Source organism: Myxocyprinus asiaticus, chromosome 21 (assembly GCF_019703515.2).
Source record: "Myxocyprinus asiaticus isolate MX2 ecotype Aquarium Trade chromosome 21, UBuf_Myxa_2, whole genome shotgun sequence".
NCBI classification, from domain to species: Eukaryota; Metazoa; Chordata; class Actinopteri; order Cypriniformes; family Catostomidae; genus Myxocyprinus; species Myxocyprinus asiaticus.
Genome location: NC_059364.1, coordinates 25640221 through 25657596, shown reverse-complemented (window position 1 = coordinate 25657596; position 17376 = coordinate 25640221). Strand labels below are relative to the sequence as shown.

At 40.7% G+C, this 17376-nt stretch overlaps 1 protein-coding gene across 1 annotated transcript; it reads left to right on the top strand.

The window, feature by feature from the left end:
• Window positions 1–1020: 1020 nt before the first annotated feature.
• On the top strand, window positions 1021–16025 carry LOC127411868 (gamma-synuclein-like). Its single transcript, XM_051647707.1, has 5 exons — window positions 1021–1321; window positions 10443–10484; window positions 10615–10742; window positions 11532–11570; window positions 15328–16025. The coding sequence occupies exons 1-4, from the start codon at window positions 1201–1203 to the stop codon at window positions 11568–11570; spliced, it is 330 nt and encodes a 109-aa protein (XP_051503667.1). The 5' UTR covers window positions 1021–1200; the 3' UTR covers window positions 15328–16025.
• The last annotated feature ends 1351 nt before the right edge of the window (window positions 16026–17376 follow it).

The window sequence follows — 17376 nt, the reverse complement described above, 5'->3', positions numbered from 1 at the left end:
AGTGACTCCAGCCAGGTCTCCTAAGCAAACAAACTGGCCCAGTTGCTAGGGAGGGTAGAGTCACATGGGGTAACCTCCTCGTAGTCGCGATTAGTGGTTCTCGCTCTCAATGGGGCGTGAGGTAAGTTGTGCGTGGATCACGGAGAGCAGCATGAGCCTCCACATTCTGGGAGTCTCCGCGGTGTCATGCACAATGAGCCACGTGATAAGATGTGCGGATTGACGGTCTCAGAAGCAACTGAGACTTGTCCTCCGCCACCCGGATTGAGGTGAGTAACTACGCCACCACGAGGACCTACTAAGTTGTGGGAATTGGGCATTCCAAATTGGGGAGAAAAGGGGATAAATTTTTTTTAAAAAGCATACATACATTTTGCAAGAGCTTATATAACTTTGCTTTTCAAATAAATGTATCTTGTTTTCAAGAAATAGTTCACCCAAAACTGAAAATTATGTAATAATTTACTCATCCTCATTTTGTTCCAAACCCGTATGACTTTCTCTCTTCCATAGTACACAAACATAGACGCAGAATTTATGACTTAACCTCAGTCACCGTTCACTTTCACTGTACAAAGTGGAAAGAAAGAAATTCGTATGGGTTTGGAATGGCATGAAGATGAGTAACAGATGAGAGAATTTTCATTTTTGTGTAACTCTTTAAATATCCATCCAATTCTAATATTTCATATTTAATTAAGTGAGTGTTGTGGTTCATGTGCATATATTCAGGAAGGATCAAGGGAAGAGGTTGTTTATTAGTTTTATGAAGCTGTGTGCTAATGCTGTATTTGAGCATTAACCATTTAATCTAGCAGTATGTGAATCTCATTTATTATGGGTGGCTGCAGAAAACAGGGCAAAGTGAAAACACTTTTTTTTCTTGTGGATTCCATTTCCCGGCATTCCTTTCACCCCCTTGTTATTATACCACTTATATATATCTCTCTCTGTCTCTATTCTTTCTTGCCCATCCTCTTGACATTTCCTCTTGTTAAGGGTGTCCCAATCTGTCTGAGCACTCAGTGCCCATCCCACTCTCAAAGGAGCTGCACACACACCAACAGCCGACACACAGTCGGGCAGACGCACTTAACACACTGGCAAGCACAGAGCTACGCACACACAATTTCATCCACCAGCTATAAGACAAGAGGCAGTTCCAGCTAAAGGACATAAAATCCAGCTCAGAGCTCCAGCATGGATGTTCTAAAGAAGGGATTCTCCATTGCTAAGGAGGGAGTGGTGGCTGCTGCTGAGAAAACCAAAGCCGGGGTGGAGGAGGCAGCTGCCAAAACCAAGGAGGGGGTCATGTATGTGGGTAAGTGCAAATCCAAGAGAGAAAAGGGAGACAGATTAGGTACACCAGGCATGATATTAATTCAGTAATTTTTTTATATATATTATTTTTAATAGTGTCTCAAAAAGGAATAGATTTAAAGGTAATTTTGCGTAATTGAAATACTGAGGGTTTTAAACAGCATATATTCAAAATGGTCAAATCTCAAGATCAAGTGATGTGCTTAAAGGGATAGTTCATCCAAAAATAAAAATTCTATCATCATTTACTCACTTTCATGCCATCCCAGGTATATATTACTTTCTTTCTTCTGCTGAACACAACAAAGAATCTTTAGGAGAATATTTCAGGTCTGTAGGTCCATACAATGCAAATGAATGTGTCTCAAAAATTTGAAGTGCTCCAAACTGCACATAAACGCAGCACAAAAGTAATCCATAAGGCTCCAGTGATTAAATCTTTATCTTCAAAAGCCATATGATAACTGTGAGTGAGAGACAGATCAATATTTATGTCCATTTTAAAAATCTTCATTTGTGTTCAGCAGAAGAAAGAAAGTCATACACATCTGGGATGGCATGAGGGTAAGTAAATGATGAGAGAATTTTAATTTTTGGGTGAACTATCCCTTTAAGGAAATATATTCCAGAAAGGAAGTTATCAAGAAGCAACATTTACACTTTTTAAATGATACATAAATACAAAAGTCATTATACTAAGCAGTAAATACTGTTTTTGCTTATGATATGTTGTTAAAAAGACAAAACATCAGTTTTTGATCTTAGATTGCTGAATGATTAGGCACTGATGATAACAGTCCCAAAAAGGGAAGGAAAACCAGGGCAATGAGGAAAAATGTGGGGCATGAGTCCATTATTACATGTGACGCTGTGCTCAGCCACCTTGCCACAGTAAGTGAACATCACTGAGCGTTCAAGACATACCAGCACTATCCACCTGCCTGTCTCCTGATATCAGATCACAAATTCATCTGCTTGAACTGAGCAGCATAGAAAGAGAAAAGCCCCTCACGTGGTTCCTTGTGTCTTCATCATGGCATTTTGTGGCTTTCTGTGTTTTTACTTACTGTCAGGAATGGGCGGGGAAGAAAGAGGGGGAAAGAAAGAGAAAATGAAAGACAGAAGTGAAGGACAAGTGGAAGGAAGCACTTTCTGGAAGGGCAATAATTATACAGGATGCAATCAATATGAATGATCAGGTGCTTTCAATAAGACAAAAATAGAAAAGCCCAGTGTGTTTATTTTAAATCCATAAAATCCATTTGATTATCATGTTACCAACACTACTTGTTTAAAGGATCTGTTAACTAGCTTGTGGGATGATATATGTAAGATATGACATACTTTACATTAGTGTTTCTGTTACAATCTGATTAAATATAGTAACACACTGTATATTACATGTAATTTGGATTATGTAATAGAATTACAAAAATGAAGCACTTGTAATTAGATTACGTATTAAATTGTGTGTAATCAGATTAGTTCCTTTTTATGGATTACAGTACATTAGGATTACTTTTCCCCATCAATCTCGTGTGCTCCACACCTGTGGCAGGAAGGCTTGTGTTATCTGAGATGGCATCTGTATCACATTGTGAATTAATATTGTAATGGTAATAGATTTTTTATTTCCGATGTTGATACATCGCAATTTCTTTGTCAGATGCAATTTTACACCCCTAGATTACATGATTACATTTTTTTATTACATTGCAAATCAGACAATGGCAATAGCTAGTGTGTAATTTACTTATTGTGTTCCTAAATTTTAAAGCCAGAGTCTGAAATATATGTGACATGCCTAGTCAGACTATATAGCATTAATTGTAAAATTTTCTTTGAAAATACATGTTTTCTCTCTGGTTTTGCTTCTTAAGACTATGCTCATTGAGGCATTACCACTGTAATCCCATTTCCTTTCAGTCCACTTCGCATCCCAGTCCACAGAGACCAGGGTCCGCCCAGGTCAATACACAATCTTTTATGATTCGTAATTGCTCTTAGTGTGTGTACACACCAGTGATAGGTGCCGGCCAGTATGGCATGGGGGAAAAACAATATCTCTTCTTTCAAACTGCTTAAGAGCTTGATGTAAACTGCCCTCTGTATCAGAGGAAGGAGGGACAGCTTTAACAAGAAACAAACTGTCAAATCACTGGAGCATGCTGTCAGAGCTATAGGAGATGCCAGACATGCGTGTATGTGTTGGGAGTGCTATAACATGCAGTTTTATTGATGCTGTTTGTTCTTGAACTGGACAAACACATGTTGTGGAGCACATCGTCATAAGAAAGCCACAGCTGCAAAGCCTACAAAGTGTGTATGTTAATGTTTGTGTGTATGTCTGTGCTTGAGTGAGTCAAAAAGGGTGTGCCTTTAAGTGTGAATGCTCACATATAGACATTCATCATCATATGGGGAGACAGATGAGGTTACAGATTAGAGGTTAGGCTGATGGCGTGAATTGAGAGGAGGGGAGGGATGTGTGTGTGATCTGGGGTTCAGAGCCTGTTTTGCAGCTAGGGAAAAAAAAAAAAAACATTTGGGCAGGTAACCTAAAAATACGCTTTGTGTGGAAACATCTACATTAACTGCTTTTTTCATGCTGCTGACTACATTAGGTTACACCAACAAGATCATTTTAAGGTTTAGACCAAGTACAAAATAAATCCTTAAAGGGGTCTGTAGCAGATCTCTTAGTTCGGGCAATGGAGGAGTCAGGAGACAACGAAGCAGATTCAAGGTCAGTCTCTTAATGTTCACTTTTGATGGTAACCGTCAACACAAGCTAAATGGTTTCCAAAATAAAGGCAAAAAACTCTGTGTTTGGCTGTAGGGTAGTTGGTCACTCTCTCTCTCTCTGATGCTCTGGCGTGCCTTTTTAAGTCTCCCTCCGCCATCACTATAATGAGAGACAGGTATTAGAGATAATTATGAACCAGGTGACGAGCCTTACCTCTCTCTCTCTCCCACAGACCGACACATGACCACGCCCCCCATGCCACATGCCCCCACCGCTGACTCAGGCCGGGGCAACAACCGGCCTGCCTACTCCCCGGTCTGTGGACCACCTTGAATTTAAAGGGCTGAAGAGCCAGGTACCAACGGGTGATCCGCGCGTTAGTATCCTTCATACAGTGGAGCCACTGCAGAGGAGCGTGATTGGAACAGAGGGCAAAGGCTCCCCCCCAGCAGGTAGTAGAGGAGGGTCAGAACAGCCCACTTAATCGCAAGACACTCCTTCTCGATGGTACTATATTTTGTCTCCCTGAAGGAGAGCTTGCGACTAATAAATAGCACTGGCCGTTCCTCCCCTCCCACCTCCTGCGAGAGCACCGCACCCCGCCCCCTGTCAGATGCATCAGTCTGCAAAATAAAGGGGAGAGAGCAATCAGGTGCATGTAAAAGCAGCCCCCCACACAGTGCGTACTTTACCTTAAGGAAGGCCTGTTGGCATGACTCTGTCCCCTGGACCGGATCGGGAGCCCCCTTTATAGTAAGGTCAGTCTGCGGGCTGGTGACATAAGAATAACTAGTAACAAACCTTCGGTAGTAGCCAGCCAGCCCCAAAAACTGCCTTACCCCCTTTTTGGTCTTGTGCGCCGGGCAGGCTGCGATCACTGCGGTTTTTTCAATCTGTGGATGCGCCTGCCTGTGACCCAAGTGGAACCCCAGATACCTAACTTCCACCCGCCCAATTGCGCACTCCTTCGGGTTGGCCGTGAGTCCCGCCTGTCTCAGCGCTCTCAGGACTGCCCACAGATGTTGCATATTTTGCTGCCAATCATTACTATAAATGATGTCATCTAGATATGCGGCAGCATGTGCTGTGTGTGGTCTGAGGACCTTGTCCATAAGGCGCTGAAATGTGGCTGGGGCTCTGAACAAACCGAATGAAAGAGTCACATTTGGTGTAATCCGAACAGTGTGGAAAAAGCCATCTTCTCTCGGGAAACTGGCGTTAAAGGGATCTGCAAATAACCTTTCGTTAGGTCCAGCGTAGAGTAAAATTGAGCCGCACCCAACCAATCGAGCAACTCGTCAATGCGCGGCATTGGATAAGCATAAAATTTGGACACCGCATTCACTTTCCGGTAGTCAACACAGAAGCGGATCAATCCGTCGCTCTTCGGTACCAAAACTACCGGGCTGGCCCAATCGCTGTGTGACTCTTGTATTACGCGCATTTCAAGCATTGCCTCTAATTCTTCCTGAACAATCTTTTTCTTGTGTTCAGGAAGACGATAGGGGCGGCTACGAACCACCACTCAGTGTGGTGCTTTTTGAGGTTTCGTACGACCAGTTAGGGGTGAAAATATGTCTGTGAACTCCGCTTACAACCTGGCAATATCTGTAAGCTGCAACAGCGAGAGGTGGTCTCCGCAAGGGACTGGGGTGAATGAACTTGATTTGGGAAATACCTCCGGCCCGAGCTCCACCCTCTCTGGAACTAATGTCGCCAAGGCAACATGTACCGCCTCCCTCCATGATTTGAGGAGGTTGAGGTGGTAGGTTTGACGTGCCCCTCTCCTATCTGTTCACCTAACCTCATAATTGAGATCTCCGACTCGTCGTGTGACCTCAAAGGGTCCTTGCCATTTGGCGAGTAATTTGGAGCTCGAGGTGGGCAGCAATACAAGCACTTTATCTCCCTGTGCATATTCTCATAGTCGAGTGTCCCTGTCGTACAGTCGGCGTTGATGTTCTTACGCTTGGAGCAAATTCTCCTGTGTTACCTGCCCCAAAGTGTTGAGTTTTGCTCTAAGGTCAAGAATGTATTGCATTTGATTTTTACTATTCGAAGGTCCTTCCTCCCAAGCTTCCTGTATGATGTCAAGCATGCCGCACAGCTGGCGCCCATACAGTAGCTCAAATGGGGAAAACCCGGTGGAGGCTTGCGGGACCTCTCGTACTGCAAACAGCAGGGGTTCAAGCCACTTATCCCAGTTTTTAGCATCTTTGTGTACGAACTAATGAATCATGTTTTTTAAGGTCTTATTAAATTTTTGCGGGTGATAAACGCTGGTGCAAATCGACTTAATGCCTAATAATTCGTATAGTTCACGTAGTTTACGTGACATGAATGTTGTGCCTTGATCAGTGAGGATTTCCTTTGGAATCCCCACTCGGGAGATAATTTTGAAGAGTGCCTCCACAACACTACGTGCTGAGATGTTGCGCAGGGGCACTGCTTCCAGATATCGCATTGCATAATCCACTAGAACTAATACAAAGCAATGTCCGTGTGTAGTCCATTCTAACGGCCCGACGAGATTTCTCTCGAAGGGGATCTCGATCAATGGCAATGGGTGCAATGGCGCTTTTGGAGTGGCCGGTGGATTTACCAACTGACATTCACGGCAGGCTGCACACCACTTGCAAACGTCCCTGTGAATGCCCGGCCAAAAGAAACGGGCCATTATACGGTTCAAAGTCTTTTCGTGACCTAAGTGGCCAGCCATTGGTTTATAGTGAGCCGCCTGGAAGAGTGTTTCCCGACAGCTCTTTGGTACTAACAGCTGAGTTGCCTTCTCTTTGGTTTGAGTGTCCTGCGTCACTCGATACAAACGCTCTTTAATAATAGAAAAGTACGGGTATGTGAGCGCAACACCGGGCTGGAGCTGTTGACCATCAATTACTTTCACTTGGCCGAAGGCGTGCTTGAGGGACTCGTCACGCGACTGCTCCAGAGGGAAATCCCCCTCGGGGAAGCCCCTGAGAACGGGAATTCCCTTGTCTGCGTTATCCTGATGCGGAGCCGACGTTGACGGACCTGGCACCGCCTCACCAGCCATAGTATCGCACGTCACACCCCGCGCCACTACTTTGCAGGAGCCATCCACACATATTACCCTCAATAGATTTTTAAAACCGGGCCAATTGGTTCCCAGAATTAGTGGATGGGTGAGGCGGGGATTAATCCCTGAATTATATCTCAATGGTAACTACCGGATACCTGTGAATGTCACCATGCACACACCTCACCCTCACCAGTTTATTTTTATCCAATACCCCGCCTTGCACCAAGCGTTCGTGGATCGAGGTTTGAGAACAACCTGTATCCACCAAAGCTTGATGTGTATCCCCTTTTACCCTTACCTGTATCCAATATGCCCCTGCCCGATCGGGGGAAGCCTGTGGAGCATCAGGGATCCAGACCAGTGTCTCAAACTCCGTTACTGGACACCACTCCTGGCTGTGTCCGGTTTCCCCGTAGCTCCAGCAGACCAACACATGACCACGCCCCCCATGCCACAGGGTCATGACATACTCTTTTTTTATATAATTTTATTATCTTACCTGAGGTTAACTGAAAATGTTAGTAAAGTTTTTTTGTACCAAAACACCCTGTCTCTGGCCCTGTGTCTGAAATGCTTGGTTTTGGCCTAAGTGTCCCCTTAAAACTTCAACATAAACGCCCACTTTTCTGATTGGTAACATCATGCAGCCCCTCAGATATTATATACAACCATTTTTGAAACTCAATCGGAAGAAAATGAACCAGCTCCACAACATTGTAAAAATAAATTTCAGGGTTTACACAACACATATCCAACACATTGCATCCAAATATATTAAACTGTTCACTTATTGTAAGCCCAACAGCACCATAAACTCAAACAGTCATGACATTTGAAATATTAATGAATTAAACTGTTTGCTCAGTTTTGTGATCGGGTCCAAGTATTTTTAACTGCCCCATTCTTCAGTAACAGTTCCTTTGCAAAGCCTGAATCGTATGACTGGTTCACAAGCAATCCACGCTGATATGAGCCGAAAAACCGCACAAACATAGTTCAAAGCACAATGAAGACGCACACACATACAGTATCATCATGTGCTAAAAATGGTCAAAGACGTCCATCTAGTGCATGTTTGCATACACCAACAACTGAATATAGAACAGATGGGCAAAAGAACTGTTTGTTGAGCAGTTTGTGCTAGTTTATCTTGGATCTTTGTAAATACCATATCGCAAGTAGAGCACTTGTTTCGTCGTGTTACCTGAACACTTTTGATGTCTGACAATTTTGTGGGTTTTTTATTGTTGTTAGAGGGAAGAAGTACTCCTTGCTGCAGACAGTAGCTACTGTTGTTGTTTGGGAAACTTTACCATGGTGATGAAACATTATCCCGCCCCAGTCCCCGGACGTAATCGGTTCCTGCATAGAGACCAGCAAGCTTTTGGGGCCGATGCAGAACCAGGTTTTCGGCCCCAGAACTGCCTTTTCTGCGTTGGAAATGCATAGAACAGTTTGAGAATTCGCACCGGGCCAGGAACCCGCACCCGCACCCGAACCCTGTCAGTGAAAAGGGCTATCCGAGTACAAACTGAACCCCGGTGGGCGGGGCCAAGGGTGCAATGATGTAAAGTAGGTGTTGAAGTTTTTTCGCTGTAGAGGCAGTCGTGAATTAATGTACCCTACGTGAATTCTGCGGGAAGTCACAGAAGTAGAGAACGAGGTGTTTTTGCAGCTTGGTTTCAAAAAATGCTTTTACTGCATTGCGGAATAAGTTTTGAGTTCTGCCTTTCTACTATAAAAACATACTGTAAATTTCAGAACTCAAAACTTATTAAAGCTTTTACACTGTAAAAAGTAGTTGTAAAGTGCAATTGTTTACTTAAAGGGGTCATGTCATGAGGAATCAAATTTTTAAGTAAACAATTGCACTTTACAACCACATTTTACAGTGTAAAAGCTTTACTCCACACCACACATACCAAAGAAATCTCAAGCCACAAAAGAGAAGTCAGTTTACTACTATCTACTGTATTAAAGTGTCACTAAACTGTACTTCTCTCTCAAATGCAAATAGAACAGTTATATACTAATAATTCACATGCCTGGCTGCATATGCATTTTCATTATAAATGGATGATTCTCAAACCTTTCAAATCTTTAATTTGAAATCATCTTAACATATAGATCACACTGAGCTCACACAGAACTGCACTTTAATTTCTATCACATTATGTAACACCAATTTCATCACAAAACTGGGTTAGGTTTGTCCAAATTAATTAGAGTTTGCAATAAATCCATTGGGATTGGAGCACAGAGAGAGATGATGTAATCCAGACAAATGTACAGAATACAAATGAATTTATCATGGTGAAATCTTATTATTTATGAAAACATGCTGTGCCCCCTGTGGAAAACGAATAAGAACAAAATAACATCTTTCATATCAAACAGGCTCAGGTTCCTCTATAATCTATGCGCAACTATATTTAGAACATCACCGTCTTCTCCTTTTAACCTTAGCAGTGGAGTTGAAGCCATAGAGACATTTTATGCCTTGGCATGTAATCAGAGTCCTTGGAAGTGACATCATTTTGCAGCAGCAGTTGGGCAGTGGTAATATTTTCCATCTTTTTTTATTATGACATCAATAACTTAAAATTCCAGGCTTTTGTATTCATTTTGCAAGACGAGCCCTCAAGAATGTGTCTTGATAGTAAATCAGCTCTTTGTACAGAACACCAAGGACAATGTAATGCCTCTCTTGAGAGGATGTGTTTGTTTTAGCTCTGTGTGTCTCTCTCTCTCTCTTAGTATATGTGTATGTTGAAGAGGGGCACTTTTAAAAACACATTGTGGTGGGCTTAAAGGTTCTGGGAAGGAACTTGTTATTTGGACCACTCGTGTGACAGAGATTCAGTGCTGGAGATACCAGGGCCTTTCAGAGGCCAAAGTGGGTTTTTCCACTGTTAGCAGAGTTAACATTTAGGAAGCATCTCTGAGTAGGATAGATGTTTCCTGATCTGTATTAGGCTTAATAGCACTTAATGGTGCCAATCAACACAGCCAGTGGACCGACTGTAGATCAGAGTCATTTTACTGGCCACGGCTGGACCTTGCTCTGCCAGAGAAGTCGTTGTGCAGCAGATTAAGTGTATGGATCTCGGGACAGAACAGAAAGAACAGGAGACAGAGTTGAGAGCATTACTAGAGCAGCAGACATATGTCTAAAAATATTGTAAAATGAACACCATTAGAATAATCATAAAATTGTGGGAAAAGCATTTGTTTACAGGAATGCCTGACCAAGAGCTCAATATAATTTCATCCTCAGTATATAACTTTGCAATAAAGCTTTCTTTTTATTTTTGACAGGCACAAAGACAAAGGAAGGTGTTGTGACAAGTGTAAACACAGGTAAAAAGAGCAAATAGAAAAACTGATCTATTTACAAAGGAAAAATACATAAATAATTCCTTAAATACCCTAATCTAAGAAAAGTCCCAAATGAAACTATAAAACACAACTAATTTTTCATCTGCCCTAGTTGCCCAGAAAACAACTGAGCAGGCGAATCTTGTGAGTGAGACCACTGTGGCTGGAGCCAATCAGGTGTCAGAGAAGACAGTGGAGGGGCTGGAGAGTGTGGTCGCATCCACCGGCCTGGTCAAACCGGTGAGGACAAAAATAATCATATGCACTTTTTGGAAGCTAATCATTAGTTAAACCTTTACATCTACAAAAATTTAACTTGCATTGATGTCTTGAGGTGCACTGTATAATTATTATTTGTAGGCCTATAATTGTTCAATAGATATGCAGACATAATATTTAAATTGCTAAATGCACTGTTGCCATCATGGAGTTGGTATACTTTTTGATGTTTTGTTTGTGTTTTAATTGTGATTTTGCTTCTTGCCCAATCATGGACAGGATGAGCTGAGAACACAGAGGTGTAAAATCTATCCATTGAAACAGATCAATAAAATAAACAAACTATTTAACAAAAACATCTCAAATATATTCCTCTCCTATGCTCTTGCCATTTAGGCAAGAGAAAGGCCTGCATTGTTAAAGAATTTGACACATTGCCTAGCAAGAGTAGCTGAATGTTCTTCAAAAATAACTAATTTCTGCATTTTCATTTGTTTTCTTAAACATTCCCAATTCCATTCCTGTTCATTTAAATGACAAGAAATAGCCTAAGTCTCGGCCATGCAACCCTTACCAGCTGCTTCATTAGTAATTCTGAACAAACTCATTCATGAATATGAGTCTGAAATATCAAAGAGCATGGCACACTAATAGATTGAAATTAAGAACTGATACATGACTTCATAATTCAAAAGGTCTAGTAGTGTTATAAATATATTTTTTTGGTAAATACCTGTGGGGGTGAAGATTTGATAAACATGGTGAACTATTTCCGCCAACTGAGCAGTGTTGTTGTCTTTTTGTCTCCAGGAGGAGCTCTCCAAGCAAGAGGGAGCTGCAGAACAGTAGGTAAGAAAGCAACTGCAAGATGGCCTGAGGTGTAGGGTGGGAGCCAGGGTTCAGAGAGAAGATGAGGAAGCTTCAAACTACAGCCGAAAGCAAATGTTATTATTGAGAAAAAAAAAAAAAAACGCTTAACATTCTTAATAGAAAGTAGAGAAAACGTCTGCTCAATTAACAACACACAACAGCACCCTTGCACTAGTGATAACTTTTTTGTTTATTGAACTGTTGTTTATAGGCCTAAACATACAACAGTTCTTTAAAAGGAAGTAAATATCAAGTAACTAATATTTTCGACACACTATCATCAGGTAACTGATCTGATCGAAAAAATACTTTCAATTTAAGCCAAAGCGTGTTGCTGAGCAACGCACATACTGAAGTGCCACAAACACAGGCAAGTGGAGTAATCCAAGCCACAGAGTATTTAGCAGAGACGGGCCACTTCTATTTAAATAAATGGGAGAAATTGGAACGCCCAACCAAGCAGCTCTCATGCCCAACGGTCAACGGATGTACAAAAGAAGACCCACCTTACAGATAAAAAAGCCCATCACCTTTTAGATACAGACATCGCCTGTCAATCAACTCGCTAATGCACAGGTGAAAATTGTGTGTTTTAGCGTAATATGGAGGTCAAGAAGCACAATTTATTATTCCAATATTATCATATTTTATTGCTGATTTGAAATATGTTCTTTGATCATAATCTTGACCGACCGCTTTTGAGATTTCGGTGTCCCCCCATTCAAGTATATAGGAGCTGCTCTGGCATGACTGGAAATAGCCTCCCAACAGCGTTCCAAAGATGGCCGACAGTGGACTGATTTGCTAGAAAGACTTTGTCCAAGCACTCTTGACCAATCAGATTAGTGGCGTTTAGAATGCCTATTTAGAATACATTTTATCTGTAGAAGCATTTACATTTAAAAAGCTGTGCTCTTTATGTCACCTCAATTAAAACTTAAAGGTGCAGTAAGATTCAGAAACCCTTGTTATTAATGACACCTGTGGCCGTTAAGTGAACTGCAGCCAGCTACCTGTTGCTCGTGCTCACTCTCGTGCACACGCTCCATAGGGATGCGAGCGAGCTAGCATCGACCAAAACAATGACGTAACGTACAAAGAGGCTGAATGTGATTCACTGGCATCATGCTGACAGATGAGGTAGTGTAATTAAAATTACACAGTTATGATTGTTTTACAACAAACTTTGAGACTAAACTAAAACTACTTATCAGCTAACATAGCATACTGATACACACATAGAGCTACATACTACCAAACTATACCAGACAGTTTACTGTTGCACTGCACTGTTATGTTGCACTATTGTATGTTTTGTATGTCATATGTTGTACTACGATCAAGAAACCAGCGTATTTGCTTAAATTTATACTGCATACCTGACTTTTAGTATAAAGAGAAGATCGTTGAAATTATTTGGATGTTACGAAGCAAGGTAGCTTGCAATTCATCAGCGTTAGCAGGCAAGATCAATTTAGCTAAAATGAAACAGATCAATCCTTATGGCACTATATTTCACATGCTTTGCAGTTATGAGAGCTTACCTGTCCAATAAGAAGAACGCCAATTCAGGGTTGGTTTTGACCCCCAAAACCGAACGAAGGTCCCTCCAGGAATCAAATGTCCTGCCGATGTTCACTCTAGTTTTCGCTCGACCACGATCAAGTTCCTGCTTAGCCAGATGGGATTCAGTAGATAAATGTTTTTTTTTTTGTTTTTTTTTTTTTTGTTTTTTGTTTTTTAGCTTACTCGGAGTTTGTGTAGGAGTCGGTGTTGTGCTGGGAGCCGGACGTTTGCTGGATTCCATCTCTAAGATAACGTTACCTAGTGTTGCAGTTTGTTGTCACTATTGAATAGCGAAAGAGAAGCACTGAGGCAAGGCTCTCGGGAGCACGCGTGAACGTCACATCCTTTGGATTTTCCCGGCAAAAGCGACCCGCTCCCTTCATGTGAAAATCAGTCTACAGGCTTTAATAGGCAACCTAGGAAGTCCATTTTTTAAGTTGCGTTACAAGCCATTCACGCATTGGCAAAAAAAAAGGCGAATATTACATGACAATTGTTACATATTGTACCTTTAAGTACGTAACTTTTTCTTTGTTAAAATATTTCCTTTTATGCAGAGACAACTACAAGTAAGCCATTCATAGGTTACATTTCTCAAAAACTGTAAGCACTGTTTTCTGTTGCGTTAGATATTTTAGAAAAAATATTTCAGATTTGTAGGTCCATACAATGCAAGTGAATGGTGACCAGACCTTTCCAGCTCCAGAAGTATATAAAGGTAGCATCAAAGTAATCCATATGACTCCAGTGGTTAAATCTATATCTTCAGAAGCGATAATAGGTGTGGGTGAGAAACAGATAAATATTAAAGTCCTTTTTTATTATAAACCTTCACTTTCACATTCTGAAAGTAAAAGTGGAGATTTATTGTAAAAAATGATTAAAATATTGATGATTTTCACCCAAAGTGATTGCATTGCTTTAGAAGACATAGGTTTAACCACTGGAGTCAGATGAATTACTTTTATGCTGCCTTTAATTGATTTTTGGAGCTTGAAATGTCTAGTCACCATTCACTTGCATTGTATGGACCAACAGAGCTGAAATATTCTTCTAAAAAGCTTAATCGGAAGAAGAAAAAAGTCATACACATCAGGGATGGCATGAGGGTGATTAAATGATGAGAGAGTTTTCCTTTTTGGGTGAACTATCCCTTTAAGAGTAATTTATATGGATACATCTTTGAGTCAGTACATGTTGTTAAAATGTGATGCCTTATGACTGAAATGGACCACAGCTTTCATCATCAAATCTAAACAAATCCTTTGGAAAGTCACTCAGACTTTAGCTACAACATGTTTAGACAATAGCAAACAATGCTGGCTGAAGTCTGGCCAAATATCTTTTTTTCTTCTTCTTTCAAAACATTAAACAAATACATTACTGTGTACAATATAATAATCTTAGAATGTAGCTATTGAGGACACTTATGTGACAGAACGACCTCACCTATAGACACTTTCACCTGTTAATTTACAATCTTGCCAGACAAGGTTTTATGTTCACAGCATAGTACATCACAGCACAGTGTACTTAGGCTCAGAAATAGTTGTAATTGGGGGCCTGGGTAGCTCAGCGAGTATTAATACTGACTACCACACAAGGTGTGCTGAGTGACTCCAGCCAGGTCTCCTAAGCAACCAAATTGGCCCGGTTGCTAGGGAGGGTAGTCACATGGGGTAACCTCCTCGTGGTTGTGATTAGTGGTTCTTACTCTCAATGGGGCACGTGGTAAGTTGTGCATGGATCGTGGAGAGTAGCATGAGCCTCCACATACTGTGAGTCTCCGCGGTGTCATGCACAACGAGCCACGTGATAAGATGCACAGATTGACTGTCTCAGAAGAAGTGGAGACAACTGAGACTTGTCCTCCGCCACCCGGATTGAGGTGCGTAACCGCGCCACCAGGATGACCTACTAATTGGTGGGAATTGGACATTCCAAAATTGGGGAGAAATGGGGAGAAAATAAAAAAAAAAGAAAAGAAAAAGAAATAGTTGTAATGCCAACAAGAAAACAATAACACACAGGCCTGTATAAAACTTACCTCTTTGTTTTGAGTGCAGCAGTCTTGCCACTTCTATTGAAAAATATATTACTAAGCCCTGAAGAGTAAACAATAGTATTTCCACCCTTCCCATACTGTAATTGTCCTTCTCCTTCATTTCAGGGTGACGTCGTGATGAACGCCCCTTGATGAACACCCCCGTGATGCTCTGCTTTTTTGCATAAGAGGAGAGAGTTCATTAGCTGCTGGCCATGCCTGAATATTATCATTGCTAAACCTCTAATGGGCACAAAATAATATCCTACTTCACTCCTTTCTCCTCACAAACAACCTCTACTTATCTCAAGTTTACCTCTTTCCTTCACATAGACATATACACATACAGAGATACTCATGTAACATGACTTTATTATTTAGCTATGTGAGGTTTACCTACAGTGTGCAATGCACGTAATTACCACATTTGTGATGCATGTGCTTGTGTTTTGGAGATTGTATTAACTAGCCCTAAAAACTGGTGTCCATCAGTTTTCCTCCATTAAGAATTATTTCAGATACAAAAACATTCCAGTCAATACACACATATTGTTGCTTATAACACCAAAGAAGATGTTTGAGACATGGGTCAGAAGAAGACGGAACATGAAGTGTGAAGAATATAGCAAGTTAAACCTGTTTAGGTACTCTTAAAGGTATAGTTCAGCCAAAAATGAAAATGATCATGCTCATGCTATCTCTGATGTGTATGACTTACTTTCTTCTGCAAAACACAATACAATGGCCATACAATGCAGGTGAATGGTGACCAAAACATTGAAGCTCCAAAAAAAAACAAAGGCAGCATAAAAGTAATCCATCAGACTCCAGTGGTTTAATCAATGTCTTCTTAAGCAATCCAATTGATTTTAGGTGAGAACAGACCAAAATATAACTATTTTTTCACTGTACATCTTGTCATTGCAATCTCTAGGCAGGATCATGATTTAAAGCTTGATTACACTTCTTAGTGCTTGACACATGCACAGAGCGCTGGATGGTGCGATAGGAAGTATAACCGAGCTTATGATCGCCAAGGAGACTGCTGTCAAGATGTACAGGGAAAAAGTTACATTTTGGTCTGTTCTCACCCAAAACTGATTGGATCACTTCAGAAGACATGGATTAAACCACTTATGGATTACTTTTATGCTGACTTTATGTGCTTTTTGGAGCTTCAACGTTTTGGTTATCATTCACTTGCATTGTATGGACCTACAGAGCTGAGATATTCTTCTAAAAATCATAATTTGTGTTCTGTAGAAGAAAGTCATACACATCTGGGATAGCATGAGGGTGAGAAAATTATAAGAATTAAACTTTTTGGGTGAACTATCCCTTTAAGTGTTTAAGTATGATTACAAAGTGATAAGTTTTGTATTAAGGCTTTGATAATGTCCTTATATGAAGTCTTCTGTAGTAGCCATTCTAATCAGCTTCATTCTCTTTAAAATTAGCAGATTATGTCAGAGCAGTTGCTCTGTTTCAGGATTTGTTGATGTCTGTGGAAGCCATGCATGCTGACTCATGATTACACAAATTCTAACAAACTCATCAAATTCATGTACTTAACTCATTATTCCCCATGAAGTCTTAGAAGACAGCTGATGTTTGTTTTTGTTTTTTTATTATTATTATTATTATTATTATTACTCCCATCTATAATCAATTCTGTTTTATGAAAAATAAAAGAAAAAATGGTATTCTCATTTTATTCTTTATAATTTTAATAACAAGAGAATATTGCTAGTTAACATATCCAGATTCCACTAATACAGTATAGGTATTCAGAAATAAATATCAGCCTGGTTTTCCCATGCAGAAAATTATGTTGAAGGAAACTTGCCAAATCCAAAATCAAGGCAAAGTATTTGAACATTATTTGTTTTTTCAATCAATCACACACACTATGTTCTTTACAAAAGAAGATGGGCAAACTCCACCTCAAACACTGTGAAACTAAGAATACTAATTTAAAACAAAGGTACGTCATGCACGTCCTTCCCAAACCAGAACACCCCTCCCTCTCTTCACCTCCCCATTCTCGACACACCCACATATGATATTAAATATGCATCCCACCAACAAACAAAGAGTTATGGTATAAACTAAATAACCCATATGCCCATTATAATACACCAAAATATATAGCACTATGCCTCCATTAAAATGTCA

Bases quoted from the DNA above. Each gene is read 5' to 3' on its own strand.
- LOC127411868 (XM_051647707.1), top strand. From the start codon at position 1,201: ATGGATGTTCTAAAGAAGGGATTCTCCATTGCTAAGGAGGGAGTGGTG. The intron at 10,485-10,614 runs GTAAAAAGAGCA...CATCTGCCCTAG, and splicing joins TGTGACAAGTGTAAACACAG to TTGCCCAGAAAACAACTGAG. The intron at 10,743-11,531 runs GTGAGGACAAAA...TTTTGTCTCCAG, and splicing joins CCACCGGCCTGGTCAAACCG to GAGGAGCTCTCCAAGCAAGA.